Below are 21,377 nucleotides of genomic sequence, written 5' to 3' on the forward strand. Positions count from 1 at the left end.
TGATTCATGTATTATGATTTTGTATTTAATTGCATGATATGCATGTATACATGTTTTATACTGGGATTTGTTCTCACCGGAGTTTCTGGCTATTGTTGTGTCTGAATGTGTGTATGACAACAGGTGGGACATGATCAGGCTGGAGACAAATACGAGAGATTGGATAGCGTGGTGATTACGGGCGTAGAAGATGGACTAGTAGTTTTTACATTTGATATGTAATGTGTTTCAAATACTAGTTTGTTTAAGTATGTAATGAAACAAGACATGTACCTACTTTGTGGAAAATATAATAGAGGTATCATTTGTGTATGATTTATATACAATTGTTTTTTATGTTAAAAGCAAAATTTTGACCCACATTTTCTAGCAAAGATCCAATTAATCCCAAAGACAATTGAGTTAGAGCCTGGGTCCCCACAACTGCTTTGAGCCGACAGAAAAGCTACGCTAATAAAAGAAGGTGGGATCTCGAGTTTGCAATCGGTGACCACGTATTTGTGAAAATAGCACCTATGAAGGGTGTTATGAGATTTGTCAAGAAATGCAAACTCATTTCGAGTTTCATCGGACCAATCGAGATACTCGACGGAGTGGGAGCATTAGCGTATCGAGTGGCATTAACACCCAATCTTGCAGGAGTTCACACCGTTTTCCACGTATCAATGCTTTGCAAGTACATGTCGATTCCTTCACATGTACTAAATTTTGAGCCACTGCAGCTTACACCAAACATGTCTTATGAAGAGAGGCCTACTCAAATTTTGGCATACATGAGAGAAGGCTGCAGAATAAGGTGATAAAGATGGTTAAAGAGTGGCTGAGTCACTCGAAGTAAGAAGCCACTTGGGAGACAAAGGCTCTTAAGAGCAACCGCTACCTAGAGTTGTTCGGCGAGTCATAATTTCGAGGACAAATTTTTTTTTTAGGGGAAGATGATTTGTAAAACTTGAAAATCAGTTCACGTAAACCGCATGATAAAAATTATTTAAAACTGATTAATTGTTTTATTAAAGCTTAAATGATCTATTTTATATGATTAAATGTTTAAATTGCATGATTTCATGAAATAAAGATTTTGTCCATATATTCGATATTAGGCCGGGGAAAGGAGATCGGGGACGATCAAGATGAAAATATTTTTTGATAAATGTTTTTAAGGCCCGATAATATGATTAAATAAGATTAAAATCTACTAAAAATGCTGGAGTCCAAATTATATCATGAGTTGAGCCTTATTTTTTCCGGAAAGCCAGTTTTAGTCAAACGAAGGACTTTAAAGGGCCCGAAAGTTATTATTTTTGAAAATGATTTTTGTAAAATTAATTTTTTTTCAATTTAATTGGTCTTACTAGGCCTAATTCACCTAGGATTAATGGACTTAATTATTTCTAAACAAAAAACCTTAAAACATCAACTTTTTGAAACACTATTTTTGAAAATAATAAATCAAAACCACGGTTCTAAGATTCTTAGTTGGCTGCTGAAAACACACACAACACACAATAAGATTTTTGAAAACTTTAAGGCAAAAATCAAAGGCAAGTCGCTTACCGTTTGCTTCTCTTCGCAACCCGCGCCGATGATTGAATTTTCGAGCATTTTTAACACAAAATCATGTTCTAAACTTTCTTTTTGCACCATTCAAATTATATTATACATGATTTACATTATTTTTAGCATGAAAATTATTTAGATAAAAATAAGAAACATTTAAGGGTTTATTTTCAATGTTTTGATGATTTTATGCTTGTTTGAGACGCTTTATGATTCCCAAGGACACATTGCCAATAAGAGAATTTTATAGGTCATAAAAAGAATCATTCCACGGAGAAACGTAGGCTAGAAACGTGCAAGGCTAAGGGAAAGTCGAACCTAGGGTTTCTAGGTTATTCTATGGGTTTTTGGGATAAGGTGGTTCGGCCACGAGGGTAGCGCACCAGGGGCCATCCATGGCTGGGTCGGGGTCCTGTTTAGACTGCAGCCAAGCATGCTGAGGGGTCCTTGGTGGCTGGACGAAAGGCGCGAAGAGTGAGGACAAGCGCATGCCCTAAGAGGATAAGGGGTGCCTGCGGCTGGATGATGTAAGGAGAGGGGCAGAATTCGGTTCAGGCTAGGCTAGGGCAGCCCAGGAGAGTGGCTTAGGGATGGCTAGGTGTTGGGAGGATATGGTTCAAAGAGGGGCAAGAACCGGGGGCTAGGATAGAGAAGGGACGTGCGCGGCTTGGGAAGAAAGGAGGGGATATTCATGCATAGGGCTGGTCAGGGTCTGTCTATTGGAATGTGATCTGGAGGTATAGATGTGGTCTGGCTCAAAGATGGCTCAAGGGTGGTTCAATGTTGGGATGCACTAGGGGTTCTAAGTTGAAAAAGGGTCGAATATGGTCTAGGACAAGATAAGGGTTTTGTACTGTGGTCCACGGGGCATGGTTCGTGACTCTCGGGCGTAGTTAAGCGATGAAACGTCTATGTTTAAAATTTGAGAAGAAAATATTAGGTTTTAATTTATTCGGGTTTAAAACGCTTCAAGGTTTAGCTATTAAGTCATTAAATCGAAAGGCTCGGGTTTTTATATCTAAGAAAAATATTAAAAGTCAAATTTAAGCTTATATGATGGCTCGGGATAGGTTCAAGTCAAAAGAGGTAATAAAAAGTCAAAATGGAAAAGTTCGAGGTTCAGGGGTAAAATGGTCATTTTACGTCTCGGATAGTTCGAAAGGTCTGGCACTGTCTAGAAGAATCATAATAATGCTCAATGATATTTTAAAAGGTTTATGATGCAATTATGATACTTTTATGATATATTCAAAGGCGATACGATTTTCGCGAAATGCTATTTTATGATTTTTGAAGGACATGATATTTTATAATAAAATGAAAGGAAAAATATTTCGAAAGATGTGAACTGACTGCGACACAGAGGATAAAACAGAAATATCGTGAAGGAAAAGTACCCAAAGGGAGTCCAACGATCGTATTTCCATATTTGACCGCGACCTAGTGATGAGAGTTGCTGACGCCCCACACCCAGGTACTTGGTGTAAATAGACTAATCAGTCGACCAGGGGACAAATGATAAAGGATATTCACTCTCAATGATCAAATTTCACCCAAAATGATATATGATGAGGAAATTATTTGTGATGTTATATGCTAAAATTATTTACATTGAGGGAGCTGAATGATATTACGTGTTTAAATGATTTATGAAAGATATATGCTTACGAGTTTTTACGCCAGCTTATTTTAACTAAAAATATGATTTTTAAATACATTTGCATGCATAATTTTACTTGTTATTTACGGTTTGGACGTGCTGAGTCATTAGACTCATTAGGTTTGAATTGTCGCAGGTGAGGATGATTTCAGGGAGGCGCTGATGTTTGAGTGGATCGGGTCTAAAAGTACACTCCCGAAAGACTTATCTATTCCGCATTAGTTTAAGATTTAAGATTTTAGAGTAAATATTTTTATGATTACTTATTTAAAGATTTTATGCTTTATTTTGAAGTTTAGTCGTTGGATTATTTTAAAATTGACTTATGTTGGATGGTTTTGAAGTTAAAGTTTACAAAAAAAAAAAAATTTATTCCATAGTATTTATTTAAAATTTAAAATTAAAAGTAAGGGATATTTCAAACATAAAGCACTAAAAAGGACACTGCACTCCCACTAACTTTTTTGTACACACATGTTCCCTCAGGATTTTTAGCAAAACCAAATTCCTTGATAGTGTTGTCAAATCTGAGGTTTTAACTTCTTGACGCCTTCTTAAGACCATATATTGATCTTTGAAGTTTGCACACTTTATGCTCACTGCCTTCTGACGTGTATCTCAAAGGTTGTGTCATATAAATATCTTCTTTAATGTCTCAATTGAGGAATGTTTTCTTTACATCCATTTGTCATAATTCATAGTCATACCATGTTGTTATGGCTAGTAGTATTTTAATGGACTTAAACACAGCAACTGGTGAGAAAGATTCCTTATAGTCAATTCCTTGCCTTTGAGTATAACCTTTTAAAATCAATCTTGCCTTGAAGGTCAATACCTTCCCATCCACCCCAAGATTTTTATTTTAGATCCATTTGCGTCCTATTAGAATGATTCTCTCAGGTGGATCAACTAATGTCGAGACTTGGTTTGAATACATAGAGCCTATTTCAGGCTGGATGGCTTCAAGTCATTTGGATAATCAGTATCAGATATCGCTTCTTTGAAGTTCATTGGATCACATCCATCATGGCCTTATTCATGAATAAGCATATATCTAGCAGGTGCTCTAAAAATCCTATCAGAATTTCTAGGTGCGTGTAATTCAACTACTGGCTGTTGTGGATTAGTTCAACTTCTACAGTTGAGAGAGTATATTGAATTTATTCGTGTTCTATAATATCACATTTTCTATCTAATAGAAATTCCTTCTCTAAAAAAGTGAAATTTCTTGAAACAAACACTTTTGCTTCCTTGGGACAATCAGAAATAGTATCAAATAGAAATATTGGATATCTCACAAAGTATCAAAAAATGAATCTACAATCCAATTTGTCTATTACTATCTGCTTTATGTAAGTAGGACATCTCCATATTTTCATGTAAGAATATTTGAGATTTTTCCCATCCATATCTTATAGGTGTTTTATCCACTGATTTTGTATGAACATTATTCAATATTGCCTCAGTTTCAAGCGCAAATCCCCAAAATGGTGTAGGCAATTCAGTGAATCCCATCATAGATGAACCATGTCTATCAAAGTTCGATTACAATGTTCAGAACACCATTCAATCGTGGTGTTCTTGGTGGAGTCCACTGTGAGAGAATCTTATTCAATTTTAGATAATCCAAGAATTCAGTACTCAAGTATTCTTCACCTCGATTATATCGAAGTGTCTTAATATTCCTTTATAATAGTTTTTCTACTTCTGATCTGAATTCTTTGAACTTTTCAAATGCTTCAGATTTGTTTCTCATCAACTAGATATACACATACCTCGAATAATCATTAGTAAAGGTAATAAATTATGATTGCACTTTTTTTGTGCTAACACTTAGCGGGCCACAGACGTCTGTGTGGATTAGATCCAGTAGACCATGTGCACTATAAAGGGTTGTAATTCGTATTTGCATTTTTACGGAATGATCAAAAATATTTCTAAGTAAATAATTTACCTCATTCATAAAATAAGTATATAAATAGGTTTAACTTTAAAATAACAGCGGAAGTAAATATTGTATTTCAAAACAACTACTTAAAAATAACCCAACATATAAAAATCTGAATTTGAACATAAAAAGATGAATAAACTGAAACATGAGGTCCTCGGGTTCCTACTACTGCTGACCCAAGCTAGCTCACTGGTCTCCGCCCTCAGTCTCGACCTCATCAGTGCCTATAACAATTAAGTCTAGTGAGTCTAAAGACTCAACATGCATATATCGTGAATAACGAGTAAATATATCATAAAATCGCATGCAACGTAAAAATATCATTCCGTAAAGCATAAGGTGAAAATCGAGTCATGAGTAAATATAAATACGTGCATATCTGAAAATCGTACGTAAAATATTTGCTCGATAGAGACCTGTCATAAAATATTATATCGAGATTTTTCTAGTAGAGATAATGTTTCAATGCAAGTGGCCCATAACATAACATGAACGTCTGATCAGACTAGACCACAATATACTGGGCGGTAGAGATCACCACAGCCCTTGGACTGGATGTCCGTACGCATACATAATCGTAAACCGGTCGTAAGTCACTGGGTGGAGAGATCCCATAAGCGTGAGGTGGCCACAACACATATCGCATATATCTCAAAGTAAACATTTTATATTTTATGCACGTAATATAATTATAACTCTTATTTTATCGGGAAAGTTGGATCGTTTCCAGGCTTGCTACGACCTAATCCTAATATGAGACACATGGAAATAATCTCAACTTGACACAAACTTCATACTCGACCCAAAAACGAGACAAATGAGACCAACAACCTATTTTCCAACCATGGCTTCGCACCAACCTGAACCAACATTGAACCATTGTTTAGCCATGATTAAAATACACCTAACATAATGAAATAATATCCCTAAGAATTTTAATACACGAAAAATAGTGAATGGAGGCAAAAATCATGAAACGCTCTTTCGAGAGTCACTTTGGCACATTGCACCGTAAATTCTCGTACGACCTCTAAACTCAACCAAATCACGAACGGCCAAAAAACTTTCATAACTCATTGGGGTACTGTCCAGTCCAAGGCCATAGCCTAAAAACAAACCAAGAACTCGAACAAGGCCCCTGAACCGAAGCGAGACTGCTGTCAAAAAGCAGTGGCAGCAGCTGTGCTTATATCGTGTAGTTTATGAAACTAATGGCTGTTAGGCTTGAACCACCGATCAGAGTCTCCTACCAACATCCTGAGGTGTGGCTTGAACCATGGCTAAGGGCACTAGGCCAACCACAATCCAAGCAAATACTTAGGACAACCTAAAGCTCCAACCGAGAGCACCGAAATTCTGGACTGTGTAATGTATTGAAATGTTTAGCTGTCTTGTATCGTTCCGGAGGCCATATGCTCGACAATGGCTCAATCCAGACATGATGAGGTATTTTGTGAACCATGGCTAAGGGATAAAAGCCAATCACAATCCACCCAAACCCCAAAAAAAACCGAGAGCTTCCCTCGCACAGAAAATGGAAAATCGTAGAGCACTTGTTTTGTTGTTGTAAAATTTTGATGGGTTCATGAACCAAGCCTTGAAAGACCAACTTGGTCACGTTCTAGACATGCTAAGGGAGGGTCCTAACCATGGTTACAGGCCCTGGGCCAACCAAGGTTTGAACATCCACCTTAGACAACCAAATAACCAAAAATTGTGACTCAAACTTGCAACCATGGGAAGGTTTGCTGTCAAGTCCTTAGCTTGAGTGCATGGGCTTAACTCAATGAACCAACATTACCCTAACACCCTCTAATACATGCCTAGATGCAGCCCGGAGTGCCTGGAACTGACCGATTTCCTGTAACCAACAAAACAACTCAACCGTGAGTTACAAAGCAAGTGGCCAAGAAGTCCTGTACAGAATTTCTTTGCAAGTTGCTGTCAAAATTTTGTTTTGTTCCTTGAATCATGAACATATAGTGGTTTAAAAATATCTATAGGACTTGATTGAAGAAGAAAAAAACAATATATACATTTCCGGAAATCGGTTTTGGAGAAAACAAACCAATATGACAAACACGGCGCAGCGGAGTCGGAGTTGTATTTTTCTTTCTTAAATTTCCTGCTGCTAATGCACGATTTCTAGCTGTTGCTTACTCTGAAAATTTCGAAGGTAGGTTGGGTGAAAAGGCTAGGTAATGAAGGTGAAGGTACAAATGAAGATTTTGATTGGCAAATTCATTCTTTCTATCCTTGTTGCTCGAGGGATATGGAATAATGTGCTAGATTAGTGGATTGAGGAGAATTAGGTGGGTGATGACCGAAATTTTCTGTCTAAATGCAAGGTAAAATATTGCTTAAATCTTGATTTTGAATTCTTAAAGTTTTAAACACCCATTATGTATTTTAGTGAATTAACAAATTAAATTAGGTTGAAAAAATTTCTTGCATGGCATGGCTTGGTCTTTAAAATTAATTATTAGAATGTTAGGTTATAATTTCTTGAATATATTAGGCCTAGATTAATTTATCCCAATTGGTTGCACGTTTTAATTTTGGCTTTTAACTAAATATTGGACATAGAAGAACTTATTTAGTAACTTAAATCCAATTAGCTTAATAAATCTTAGAAACATTCTTTATCATTAAAATAAATTAAATTTTGGAATATTTTCTTATTATTAATTTTATCTCAATTCTCCAAACTCTAGTCCTGCCTCGCGTATTTAACTGAAAAGATAAAAACTAAACCTCTGCGTTTAAAATAAATAATCATGACTTAACAAATTTTTAAATGAATTAAACCCTATCATATATATATAAAAAGAATAAAAATTGTTTTAATTTAAATAATAATATTTATGCATGACTTATACGTAATCTGATTTTTTGGGTTCTACATGCACGTTCCACATTTTTACTACATGGAGTCTTAGTCATTTTTTCTTTAGACAAGATTCACAAGTAGGTAGAGAATTTATGTCTGACGAGTCAAACAAACCTTCTCCCACTAGTTTGTGCTTCCTTCTTTGGGAAATATGACATAGTCTAGTGTGCCATATTTGTGCGGGATTTCGATCATTTAATTTTCTTTTGTTTGTTGTTGTTTTCATTTGTGCTTGGATATTGTTCAATGAAATAGCTTTAATTTTAAGTTATCTAAATTTTTTAATAATTCGTCGGTTCCCAGGAAAGATTCATTCTTGCAAATATCACCTTTATCAAAAACACAAAAATAATCATCCCTATCAAGCATAGAATTATAAATAATATTTTTAACCAACTCAGGAACATATAAAACTTCTCTCAAAAGTAACTTAAAATTATTGTTTAAAATAAAGTAACATCTCCAATGGCAGTTGCAACAATCCTTGCTCTATTTCCTAGTCTCAGAAATGTTTCTTCATCTCTAAGTCTCTTGTTTCTTGCCATCACATGCAAATCATTGCATAGATGAGAACTACATCCGGTATCCGATACTCAAGAAGAAGAATTAGTTGAGACATTTATTTCAATGTAAAACATACCATGGTCAGAACGCTTCTGGGCTAGATACTCTGTGCAGTTACGCATCCAATGTCTAGGCTTGTTGCAGTGGAAACAGATATGTTAAGGCTTGTCGGGATTTGTGAGCCCCTGAGTGGGCTTATTGTATGGCTTTTTATTAGGCCGGTTCTTCTTGGGTGGGGCATAATGCCTCTTCCCTCTATTTTGGGCCCCTTTTCGTACCGAACGACGAGTACACCACAAGAACATGCTTTTTTTCTTGATTGTTGCCTCATAAATAGTAAGCATGTTGACCAACTCTTCAAGGGTGGCCTCAAGCTTATTCATATTAAAATTGACCATGGATCCATCGAACGAGAGGGGCAGTGACAGCAAGAGAATATCGATCGAGATCTCACTAGAAATAATCACGTCATGTCCCACCAACTTCTCAAAGGGCCCAATCATCCTAACACCATGTTCATGGGCCAAAGTCTCATCTCGCAGACGTGTATTCATGAATTCTTTAATAGTAGCATGTTTTTTTGAGCGAGTTTGTACGCCATACAACTCTTTCAGATAAAGGTGAACGTCAGCAGCATTCACCGTCTTCTCGAACCTCCTTTTCAGTTCATTTGACATAGAAGCTAACGTGTAGCTTTTAGCTTGAAGATCATGGTCCCACCATTTCTCAAGCTTAGCCAACTCAATCTCACTGGCGTTCGAAGGTGGTTTCCTCAGTGGCTTCTTATCAAGAACATACATAATCTTTTTCGAGTTCAGTTAACCTGATCATTATAGTTATGGCCAGTCAACTTGTTTTGGTTTAGAATGATTGAAAGTGGGTTACGAGACGTCAATGTAAATATAATGAAAACGAAAACAGATAATAATTACTAATTATTTTAAAATAATTTTAAGATATAAAATATGGATTTTTATTTTATAAATTTCCCTCCCGCCATTTTGACATTTTCAACAACCTCTGATGAAAAAGAGAAATCATATTTCTTTAGTGAGCATGCAAGTCCAAATTAGGCAATTATGATTCCGAATAATATCAGCCGATTATAATTTTTAAAAGGTAGAATCTAATTGCATCCCTATGCAACATCTCCGTGTTTCACCTTATGTTTGATAATGATATCGTTGGAAACTTAATTTTGGTTGTTTGACAAACTAAGTGTTTAATTTATTGGACTAACTGATCATACTTAAATCAACTGACAGTTGTCTAACTGAAGATTAATGCACAGTTTATCGAAGGAAACTGAAACCAGCTGAACTGAACTTACGAAGACAACTGACTGATCAGTTGGTATATTCAGTTGTGAGGCTACCAGCGATTGCTTATCAGCTGATCATTCAGCTGTACACGTCATCAGTTGTCGAAAAGAACATTAAACCGACAAGAGTACAAAGGTGACTGCAACTCGTAGTGGAACGCCGCATTTCAGAGTTACAGTATATGAATGTTAGAGGAATATTGACGTGGCAATCAACGGGTATAAAGATTCAAATTATATTTAATGTTACCATTGAAGAGAAGCCTATAAATAGGTGAGTAGTAAGAAAATATCGATCTATCTATTCTCTCAAGCTTGTTGTTATCCTGCTAAAATTATCGCTCTTACTAAAGAATCAAAAAGCTCACACTTATTATATTTATTTGTAGCATTTGAGGCTACTTTTCGAGCATATAAGCACAAACTGTTTTATTTTTTATTTGATCTTGTGATAGAATGGGTGACGTAGGAGTAATTCGAATCTCTGAACATCCATAAATCTTTGTGTGTTCTTACTTCAGTTATTTATCATATCTTTCAGTCAGTTTATTTCCGCAACTGTTATCAGTTAAATTGATTGTCACAGACTGACAAGATTCCTAGTTTTCAGTTTGTCACAAAACTGACAATTCATTTGAAAAGATTATAAAATCGTGAGTGTTTGTTCAACCTCCCTTCTAAACACATCTCAACCAATCAATCGATCCTATCAACTGGTATCAGAGCAGTTGAATCTTGTCTCAGAATACTCTTATTCACAAAGCTTATCAACATGTCTTTATTCAATAAAATATAGATGTTTACCAGAGAAAATTTTGACGACTGGAAAATCATAATGCATGCTCATTTAGCTGCACAATATGACGACATGTGGCATGTCATTACTGATGGTCTCATGAAGATCCTAAAATCAAATACAGTAGTTGCCATTACTGATGGGGCACCTCATCGCCTAGAAAAGCCCAGAGAAAATGGACAACTGAGGACAAGAGAAAAGCCAACCTAGATAATGTGGCTAAGGATATCTTATACAAAACGCTGGATAAAGTCACTTTTAACAAATCAAGATGTGCAAAATTGGCAAAAAGATATGGGAGAAACTGATCCAGCTGTGTGAATGAAACGAGCAAACAAAATAGAACAAGCTATCAGTTGTTGTTCAGAAATTTGACAACATCAAGATGAAGGCAGGAGAATCCATGCACGAATATGATGAGAGGATCAGTGGTATTATCAATGAGCTGAATGCACTTGGAAAATTGTAATTGAATAAAGAAGTGGCACTAAAGGTGGTAAGAGGTCTTCTCAAAGAATGAGATGTCAAGACCATGGAAATGAGAGAGTCAAAGGATCCTAATTAACAAAGTCGAACTTCATGACTTGTTTGCTGATCTAAAGACTTACGAGTTTTAACTACAAACCAGAGAAGGAGAACCTTCTACACCAGCTGCCACAATTTCTTTAACTACTGTCAGACTTGAACCAACTGGTTCAGTTGACAAATCTACTGATCAATTGAGCAATGATGCTATGTCATTGTTTGTCAATAAATTTGGAAGGTTTATGAGGAGGAATCAAGGAAACTTCCAGAAGCAATATCAGAAAAATCAGACCAAAGAAGAATCCTATGTTCGCTACAACTGTGGCAAATCTGGTATTCATAGCAGCCTGTCCTAAGCCAAAGAAGGACAGTCAAGGATCAAATCTAAAGGAAAAGAAGCCCTATGAGCACAGAAGAAGGACCAAGGATGACAAGAAATCATACAAAAAGAAACATGAAGTGCTTTTGGCAGAAGAAAGCAAATCTAAGTGGGCAGATTCTGATAGTGACGAGTCAGAACCAGAAAGCCCAATCAGTTCAAGTGAAGATGAAGAGGAAGTCAAATGCTTAATGGCAGATAATGTTGAACTGGAGTCAGCATGTGAACATGTATTTGACTTTAGCTCTACTGATTTCACATGTGAGGAACTCATTACCACATTGCTTGACATGGTAAATGAGTATCACAAACTTGCTCGATCATTTGAGAAGATTAGAACTGAGCAAACTGATCCCAATGACAAGAAAACAGAAACTGATGAGTCAGTTGAACTGTTGAGTCTAAAAAGGGAGATTGCACAGGAAAAATCTGAAATGATTGAAAATCAAGCTTTGATATGTCAGTTAAAAACAGAACTTTCAAAACTTACTGAACTGATTCAAGTTTGGAACAAATCTTCAGTTGCATTGACTGAAATGCTGAACTAACAAAAATCAGTTGCTGATAAAACTGGTTTAGGCTTTAAAAGTCATGATGAAAATTCTGCAAATGATACACAGCCAAAGTTGAAAGAAAACAAAGGAACATTACCTTTGAAAAATCAACTATGGTAAATGAATTCTCGGAACCTAGTAAACCAGTTGTTCAATTGATTGATAGTATGAACAAATGCAAATGGTATGGAATTGGATATAGCTCTGAGAGTTCAACTAATTCAAGAAACTGGTCACCTAAACGATTCAGTTACAAAAATCAGTATTCAAGGAGTGGATATTACAATTACTACAACTGTAAGTCAGTTCAGAAACAATATCAAAAGAATAGTCCGTTGAAAAATGATACAAATCATACTATTTCATCTTCACATCACACACATATTACCAAGAATTCGAGAAAAACCAATTGGAACACAGCAACTGGGTAGTCAATTAGACTGATTCAAGTCTGGGTTACTAAAGGATTAACCAGTTTAGGACCCAAATGAATATGGGTACCAAAATTATATACTGTATGTGATTGCAGGTAACAGGAATAAGCAAAGAATCAACTTAGTATCTAGACAGTGGATGTTCACGACATATGACAAGAGATGCAAATTTTCTATATCAACTGATCAAATATATTGGACCAAACATCAGTTTTGGAGACAACTCCAAAGGTAAAACTGTGAGTAAGGGTAAGCTTATCCATGGTAACTTTACAATTAAAGATGTTTTGCTAGTTGAGAATTTGAAGTATAACTTGATAAGCTTCAATCAGTTATGCGACAATAATTTCTCAGTTCAGTTTGACAGAAACACTTGTTCAGTTAGAGACTCAACTGATGAGGTCATCCTAACTGGGAATCGTTGTGGAAACACATACAAAGTCAGTTGGACTGAACAACCTTATGCACCAGTTTGTTTTATTGCTTCCAAATCTTTTAAAAAGTAGTGGTGGCATAAGAGGTTGAACCACTTACACTTTAAAACTATTTCCTATCTGAGTAACCATGATATTGTAACTGGTTTTCCCAAAATATATTTTTCAAAAGATAAAGTTTGTTCAGCATGTCAATTTGGTAAACAAGTAAGATCTTCATTCAAAAACCGAGGTTGTAAACCATCTTCCCGATGCTTAAAACTGTTACAAATGGATCATTTTGGTTCAATACCAGTCATGAGTTTATGGGAATGAAATACACTTTAGTAGTTGTGGATGATTTTCAAGATTTACTTGGGTTATTTTTCTCAAATCCAAAGACTAAACTGCTGCACAACTGATTAAGCTCTTCAAAAGACTATTAAATGAAAAATTAGTTGGGATTGGTCGAATAAGGTCTGACAGAGGGACTGAATTCATCAATCAAAATCTTTCAACTTTTTTAGAAAATTCTGGAATCAAGCATGAGCTCTCAGCAGCTAGAACAACTCAGCAAAATGGTGTGGCTGAGAGAATAAATCGGACCCTTGAAGAAGCTGCTAGATCAATGATTGCTGATTCCGCTATTTCTCAAAGGTTTTGGGCTGAAGCAGTAAACACTGCATTTTACACTCAGAACAGATAAATTATTAATAAGAATCATGTGAAAACACCATATGAGATCTGGCATGGAAGAAAAAGTGTGGTTTTCTATTTCAAAATATTTGACAGATGTTTTATTCTTGATAATGGTAAAAATCTTTTAAAAGCCTATGATGCTAAATCTGCAGAGGGAATATTTCTTGGATATTCTTCATTTAGCAAAGCATATATAGTTTTTAATAAAAGCTCTTTAAATGTTTAAGAATCTATTCATGTTGTTTTTGATGAAACTGTGATAACTGATAAGCCAACTGATCCAGTTTAGCTAGTTGATCGTTTTACGTAGATCAGTTTGGAGGATGATAATGAAGAAGAAAATCATATCAATAGAAATATCTTTCAAACACCTGAACCAGAAATACTAGATCAATCAGTTGAAAGGGAACCTGCTCCTGATAATCAGTTGGTGGAGCAAATAGATGATATTCATTTACCAACTGATACAACTCCAACTGAAACTGAAAACATTCAGTTGCTAACAGAAGCAGTTGCTGATATGGAAGCAACAAATACTGAGCTCAGATGGAAGAAATCACATCCTCCAGAATTGGTGATAGGTAATCCATCTGACCCGGTAAGAACAAGAAATTTAATGCTTAATTTATTCATTCATTCCGCTTTTGTCTTACAATTGGAACCAAAGAAAACTGACGAAGCTCTTGCTGAACCTAACTGGATAAATGCAATGAAAGAGGAGCTAAATCAATTTACCCATAACAATGTCTGGAACTTAGTTCCAAGACCAGTTTGTAAAACAATTCTAGGTACAAAATGGGTATTCAAAAATAAACTGAACGAAGATGGTTCAGTTGCACGCAACAAAGCGAGACTTGTAGCACAAGGATATAGGCAGGAAGAAGGAATTGACTATGATGAAACGTATGCACCAGTTGCAAGACTGGAAGCAATCAAAATGTTTCTTGCCTATGCATCATTCAAGAACTTTAAAGTCTACCAAATGGATGTAAAAAGTGCATTTCTGAATGGTCAGTTGCAAGAATAAGTTTATGTTACAACCACCAGGTTATATCAATCACTATTTTCCTAATCATTTCTATCGTTTGAACAGATTTATATGGTCTTAAACAAGCTCCAAGATCTTGGTATGGGACACTTTCAAAATTCTTAACTGATCATGATTTTACTGTTGGATCAGTTGACAAAACCTTGTTCAAATTTTCTAAAAAAGATCACATTTTACTTGTGCAAATATATGTTGATGATATTATATTTGGGTCAACTAACCCCAAATTATGTGAAAAATTTGCCAAGTTAATGCAGGACTAATTTGAGATGAGTATGATGGGAAAACATACATTCTTTCTTGGACTACAAGTGAAGCAACTGGACACTTGTATTTTTATCAGTCAGAACAAATACACAAAGAAATTGCTCAAGAAATTTGCCATGGAAACATGTTCAGCTGCAAGCACTCCCATGAGTTCATCAGTCAAACTGGACAATGATCAAGGGGGAATTTCAGTTGAGATGACAATCTACAGAGGTTTAATAGGTTCATTATTGTACCAAACTGCTAGTCGTCCAGATATTGTATTTGATGTTTGCATGTGTGCTAGATTTCAAGCAAATCCTAAGCAATAGCATTTTTCAGTTGCCAAAAGAATTTTAAAATATCTAAAAGGCACTCAAAATGTCGGATTATGGTATGTTAAAGACTCTTCTTTTAATTTAGTTGGATAATTAAATGCAGATTATGCAGGATGTAAGCTAGATCGTAAAGCACCAGTGGATCTTTTCAGTTTCTAGGAGACTGATCGAGCAAAACTTGCACAGTGAATAGTCCCAAAATTTATTTTATAAATGAAAGCTCGATTTAAATATCGCAAGTGCACGATAGTCAAGTTATAATAAACGTAAGTGAATACGAGTATCGTTCCACAAGGACTGCGTTGCACTATTTTTATTTTCAAGTAAAATTTCTTTAGCAACGATAAAATGAGTTGATGATTAAACTAATGTAAATTGAACAACTAAAATAATTAAAATGCAAAGAAAACGTATTCAAGAAGGCAATGATTAATTTGGATTAAATCAATTGAGAAATGAATTTGTTGGGAATTGGCAGTTCACCTACCACTCGTGTTTAAATAATTACACTCGACTTTTACTCGTGCATTCGACGGAATTCCCTAGACTAATTAATATACTCTGTTGAGCTATATTAATACTAATCATAAACATGCAGTACTCAAGTGTCCTTAATTATTTAACAGTTCAAGATTGCATTACATTCTATGGAATCCACTAGCTTTCATCCGGGCGAACTATCACTATCGACACGTACCCAATTCCGTATATCTACTAAAATTGTAAATCCGTGGTTTATACTATTTGATCCTATTGTTAATTGTTCTATCGAAATCATCAACAATATGAAATAATCAAAGGAAGTTAGCTAGGCTTCGATTGAAACAAGAAAGAACAATAGCATAAACAAATCACTAATAAAAACGTCGAGAAATAATGTTAAACACCGAGTACGGGGTAGGATCCCCTCAAATCCCAACAAATCTAGAGTTTAGCTACTGAAATTCATGATAAAAACCAACAATCGATGTAAGAAATAAAATACTGAATAATGAAAATACTAAAGATGACGATGAACGACGGCCACGACGCGTGGAAATCTCGAGGTCTTCGAAATCTCCTTTCTCTAGCCTCCCCTCCAAGAAAAGTGATGAAAAAATATGATAAAAAGTCTGCCAAAAGGAGGCTGATCTCGTGTATTAGGTTTAGGTGTCGGATAGAGTCCATCAAAAGTTGGAAACAAATCTTCCCGAATCTCGCTTCTCGCTAGGGCGGTATATTTTGACCGCCCTAGCGAGAGGTCCTCGCATAAACTTCCTCGAGCATGTCCCTGATTTCGCTGGGGCGGTCTAGCGAAACACTTACGCATAAAATCCTCGGCCAGACCAAAATGCTCGCTGGGGCGGTCACTTTTGACCGCCCTAGCGAATCCTCTTCGATATTTTGACAAATTTGCTCCCACATTTTGGTTCAATTCCTACAAAATAACCACAAAATACACGAGATCAATCACATGCTAAATAATGCTAAAAAATGCAGAATTAAACTAAAACAAACTAAGATGATGCATGAATGCGACTCAAAACCAACACTAAAAACACGTAAAAACGAGTCCTATCAACCCCCTCATACTAACCTTTTGCTCGCCCTCGAGCAAAATAGGTTAAAGCACGAGATTCTAAATAAACACAACAAACACAAAATACTCAAAACAAGAAATAACCAACACAAGCAAATGTCAATGGTGAGTTAACAACTTTTATACTCATGCCTCAGTGAACTTTCCCCCATACAAATCATAATCAAGTCAAATCACAAACGAATACTCATTCACATCTACACATAAATCTTGACACTAATTTGAACGTGTGTGTGTGTCATGATGGGTCTAGTCATTCGTACTTCAAATATATCAATCATCAAATCATGCGAGTCACTCAATTAACACTTCAATACAAGTCTCACTAGCATGCACCCCCGTGTCCATTTATCACTAACCATAAATTGAACTTTTATTCAATTCTTAAGTGCAGATAAGGGTGTCGAAAAGACGGAAAATAAGCTCAAGTGGCTAAAAGTTGGGAGTACACCGATCATTTTCATTGTGCAATCATCAAGACTTTTCGTCTGACTTTCCTCGTCTCCTTACATCTCCAACTTTTAGCCTAGGAATAGAATTTCATTCCTTTTATTTCGGCTCCCCCTCACCTTACATCTCCTTTTTTTTTAAGCTGCACAATTTTCACACATGTACTCCCTAGGCTAAGAATATATAACTTTGGATTACAGCTGGTTAGGGGTATGATATTTTAATTCAGTGCATTGAAAAGGGGTAAATGTAAAGTTCAAGGCAAATCAAATGTTCTCATTCAAGGTCCCAATTAGTGACTTATTTTCACGGGTTTACATGCTAAATCAACTCATAAATGATGCCTTTCAAGTTAACCACACACAACCTTCAAATTTCACCATTATTCCTACAAAATTCTAGTCCCCACACATATGTGCTCAAAAAGTTCAAACTTGGTACCAAAATTCATGCTTTAACAATCAAGAGTACCATTCATGAAGTGACCCAATCAATACTTTTGTATACTATCAACTCAACATCATCATTGGCTCATAAACTATGTCTTCTCACCATAAACGACACCAAACAAAAAAATGCAACGAAATTAAAACCAATTAACTAAGCAAACATAACAATCTACCCCCCTCATACTAGAGTTGTGCAATGCCCTCATTGCACAGAACGAAACAAACACTAAAAACATAAAAAAACTCATGAATGTAAATGCAGAGATAGAACATGCAAAATAAAAAGAAAGGGGAAATAGTAAACTCCCCTGATCAGAAATCATCCTCCTCCTCATTCTCTGGCGGTGGAACTCCCTCTTCAGCTGCTGGGGGCATAGGATAATTGTACTGAAAATGGAAGGGTGGCGGGTATGCGGGTGTAGGTGGCCGTCCGGAAGTGTCGATACCCAAATGAGTTGAGATCCCCTGCACCAAGTATTCGATGTTCTGAATGTGAGCTTGATTAACGGCCTGATACTGAGTCTGATAAGTGGCCCAAGCGCCCAATTCGTCGACGCGATCTCGCATAGCACGACGGCGTGGCTGCGGAGGTGGTGGTGCATGTCCTAAAGCCGGAGGTGGTTGAGCTGCTCTCCCATACTCGAAAAATACCTCCTCGGGCAGCTCAGCCTGTCTTTTCTCCCTCTTGGATTTATAAAGAGCCTCATCAATGGCTCTCATCGGCGGTAACCACTCATCATCATCTGCGAATATCACCCCCGCTCGGGCACACAGCTCAGTCACTATCGTCGGGAAGTAAAAAGCCAAATTGCTGCTATTAATACACATGTTAAGCTGTCCGAAAATGAGCTTGCCCACATCAATCACCATCCCAGTACAGATGGCATAAAGAACAACCGCCCGCTCACGCTGCACATCACTTGTATGGCCGACCGGCATCAATCTCTTAGACAAGAATGCATACCACAATGCCTCCTCCACTTTCAAAAATTTTTCAAGAAAGATCGTATAAGTCCCCGGTTGTTTCCACGTGGTGCCCGGATAACAGAGTGTGCGAATGATCAAATCATAATCCGGGTTAAGCACCCACGCCCGAAACACCGAATCGTCCACCGACGGTAAGCCCAACATTTCATTGATCGTCTTGGGATCATACGGGACAAGATGTCCCCTCACAAATGCCTTATACTCATTCCCCTCCGGAGCATTGGCATAAAATTCACGCACAACCGGAACCACTGCTGCATTCGGTTGTGCTACAAAGATATTCCACCCTCGTCTTGCTATTTGGGATTCCGAAAACTGATCGATAATAAACGAACTAAATCCACGCTCAGGGATTGGTTTCCTATATAGTCTAGCATGTTCAAATCTCTCCCTTGCTTTTTCATTCACAAACATTGATGGAGTGGATCGAGAACTAGAAGCACCATGAGTTACCTTAGATCTTTTGGGTGCCATGTCGAGACTGGAGTGCACAAAGTATCAAAACACCGGAAAGGTTTTGAGGGTCGCCGGAGATGCTCACCGGAATCTGTGGAAGATGACCGGAGTTGCTTGAAAGACCACCGCAGAAGAAAATATTGTAGCCTAAATGCTTCCTGGTGGAGTGTATAGACCAAGATTGAGTCTTTGCCCTGAAAAATCACCAAATAATAAGTCTTGAGCACAAAAGATGGAAGGAGGCGCCGGAAAAGAGGCGGCGGGGGCCGGAAATCGCTTGGGTTCGCCGGAGAGTTGAGTTCTTGACCGGAAAAATCGCGTCTTGATACTTGGTGAAGGTGAGGGAGCACGATTGTACCTGAAATTTGGTGAGAAGAGATGAATTGAGTGAGAATGAGAGAGTGGGGGCGAAAAATTCGGAAAGGGGGGCGAGGGTTTCGAGTGGGGAGAGGAAAAGAAAGTTCAGCAGATTTTAAGTCTGCGCGATCCGCCCGGGCGGCTATAAGTTTCTGCCCGGGCGGATATTCCTCGAATTTTTTTTTGAAAAGGGCGCGCCCAGGCGAATGTAAGTTTCCGCCCGGGCGGATGGTCCTCGAAAAAAATTTTTTGAAAAGGGCGCGCCCGGGCGGATATAAATTCCCGCCCGGGCGGATGCTTCACGGCTGTGCACACCAAAATAATTTATTTTTTTTTATAAAACTAAACAAAAGCAAGAGAAAATAATCAAATCGACACGAAAGAAAAATTAAATCAAATGCAAGAGAAGGGGAAGAAAAGTAGTTCTCAATTTACAGTCGAGAGCTTGACTGTCGGTCCGTCTCAGTTCGGCATGTCTTGGAACCGGGTGATTCCAAGTTGTGGCTCGATTGTGCCACCCATGTAGTGCTTAAGGCGCTGGGCATTGACCGTAAATGTCCCATCCTTCCCATCTTTCAACTCTACCGCTCCCGATGGGTATACTTTCGAAATCACGAATGGACCGGACCATCGTGACTTCAGTTTTCCGGGAAATAGTCGCAACCGGGAGTTGTAGAGCAGGACGTTTTCACCTTCTTTGAATTCTCTTTCGATGATCCGCTTATCATGAGCCTTCTTTGTCTTTCTTTGTATGACAGTGCTAGATCATAGGCCAGATTCCGGAATTCCTCCAACTGATCTAGTTGAAGCAAACGTCGTTCACCTGCATCAATAAAGTTAAATTTTAGTGCTTTTGTTGCCCAATATGCCCGATGCTCTAACTCTACAGGTAGATGACATGCTTTACCAAACAAAAGCCTATACGGTGTAGTGCCTATAGGTGTTTTAAAAGCAGTCCTATATGCCCACAGAGCATCGTCTAACCTCACCGACCAATCTTTCCTATTGACACCTACCACTTTCTCCAAAATTCGCTTTATCTCTCGGTTCGACACTTCCACTTGACCACTCGTCTGGGGGTGATAGGGGGTAGATATCTTATGTGTGACACCATATTTGCTCAAGAGTTTTTCAAATAGTTTGTTACAAAAATGCGTGCCACCATCACTAATGATTGCTCGTGGTGTTCCAAATCGTTTAAAAATGTTTTTCTTTAAAAATTTTAGGACCACTTGAGCATCATTAGTGGCATACGCTTCCGCCTCTACCCACTTAGACACATAATCCACCGCAACCAAGATGTACTTTTTCGTGAAAGAACTAGGAAACGGTCCCATAAAGTCTATCCCCCACACATCAAAAACCTCACACTCAATGATATTATTTAAAGGCATTTCGTGACGGTTAGAGATGTTACCTGTCCACTGGCATTTATTACAATGTAGCACATAAGAACGAGCATCTTTAAAGAGAGTTGGCCAATAAAAGCCACATTCAAGTACCTTGGATGCCGTCCTTATTGGTCCGAAATGACCACCTACCTCACGGTCATGGCAATGGTTGAGAATTTGATCAAACTCTTCCTCCGCAACACACCGTCTTATCATGGAATCTGCACAAATTTTAAACAAAAACGGTTCCTCCCAAAAATAGTATTTCACGTCAGAAAAGAATTTCTTTCGTTGGTGAAACGATAGGTTTGGTGTAGGTGTGCCTGTGACAAG

The 21,377-nt window shown here is 37.3% G+C and overlaps 1 protein-coding gene across 1 annotated transcript; it reads right to left on the minus strand.

Annotated features, from left to right (window-relative positions):
- Positions 1-8,780: 8,780 nt before the first annotated feature.
- On the minus strand, positions 8,781-9,422 carry LOC140842949 (uncharacterized). Its single transcript, XM_073211154.1, has one exon. The coding sequence runs from the start codon at positions 9,420-9,422 to the stop codon at positions 8,781-8,783; it is 642 nt and encodes a 213-aa protein (XP_073067255.1).
- Between the last annotated feature and the right edge of the window lie 11,955 nt (positions 9,423-21,377).

The sequence above is a fragment of the Primulina eburnea genome, chromosome 10, assembly GCF_022965805.1.
Source record: "Primulina eburnea isolate SZY01 chromosome 10, ASM2296580v1, whole genome shotgun sequence".
NCBI lineage: Eukaryota > Viridiplantae > Streptophyta > Magnoliopsida > Lamiales > Gesneriaceae > Primulina > Primulina eburnea.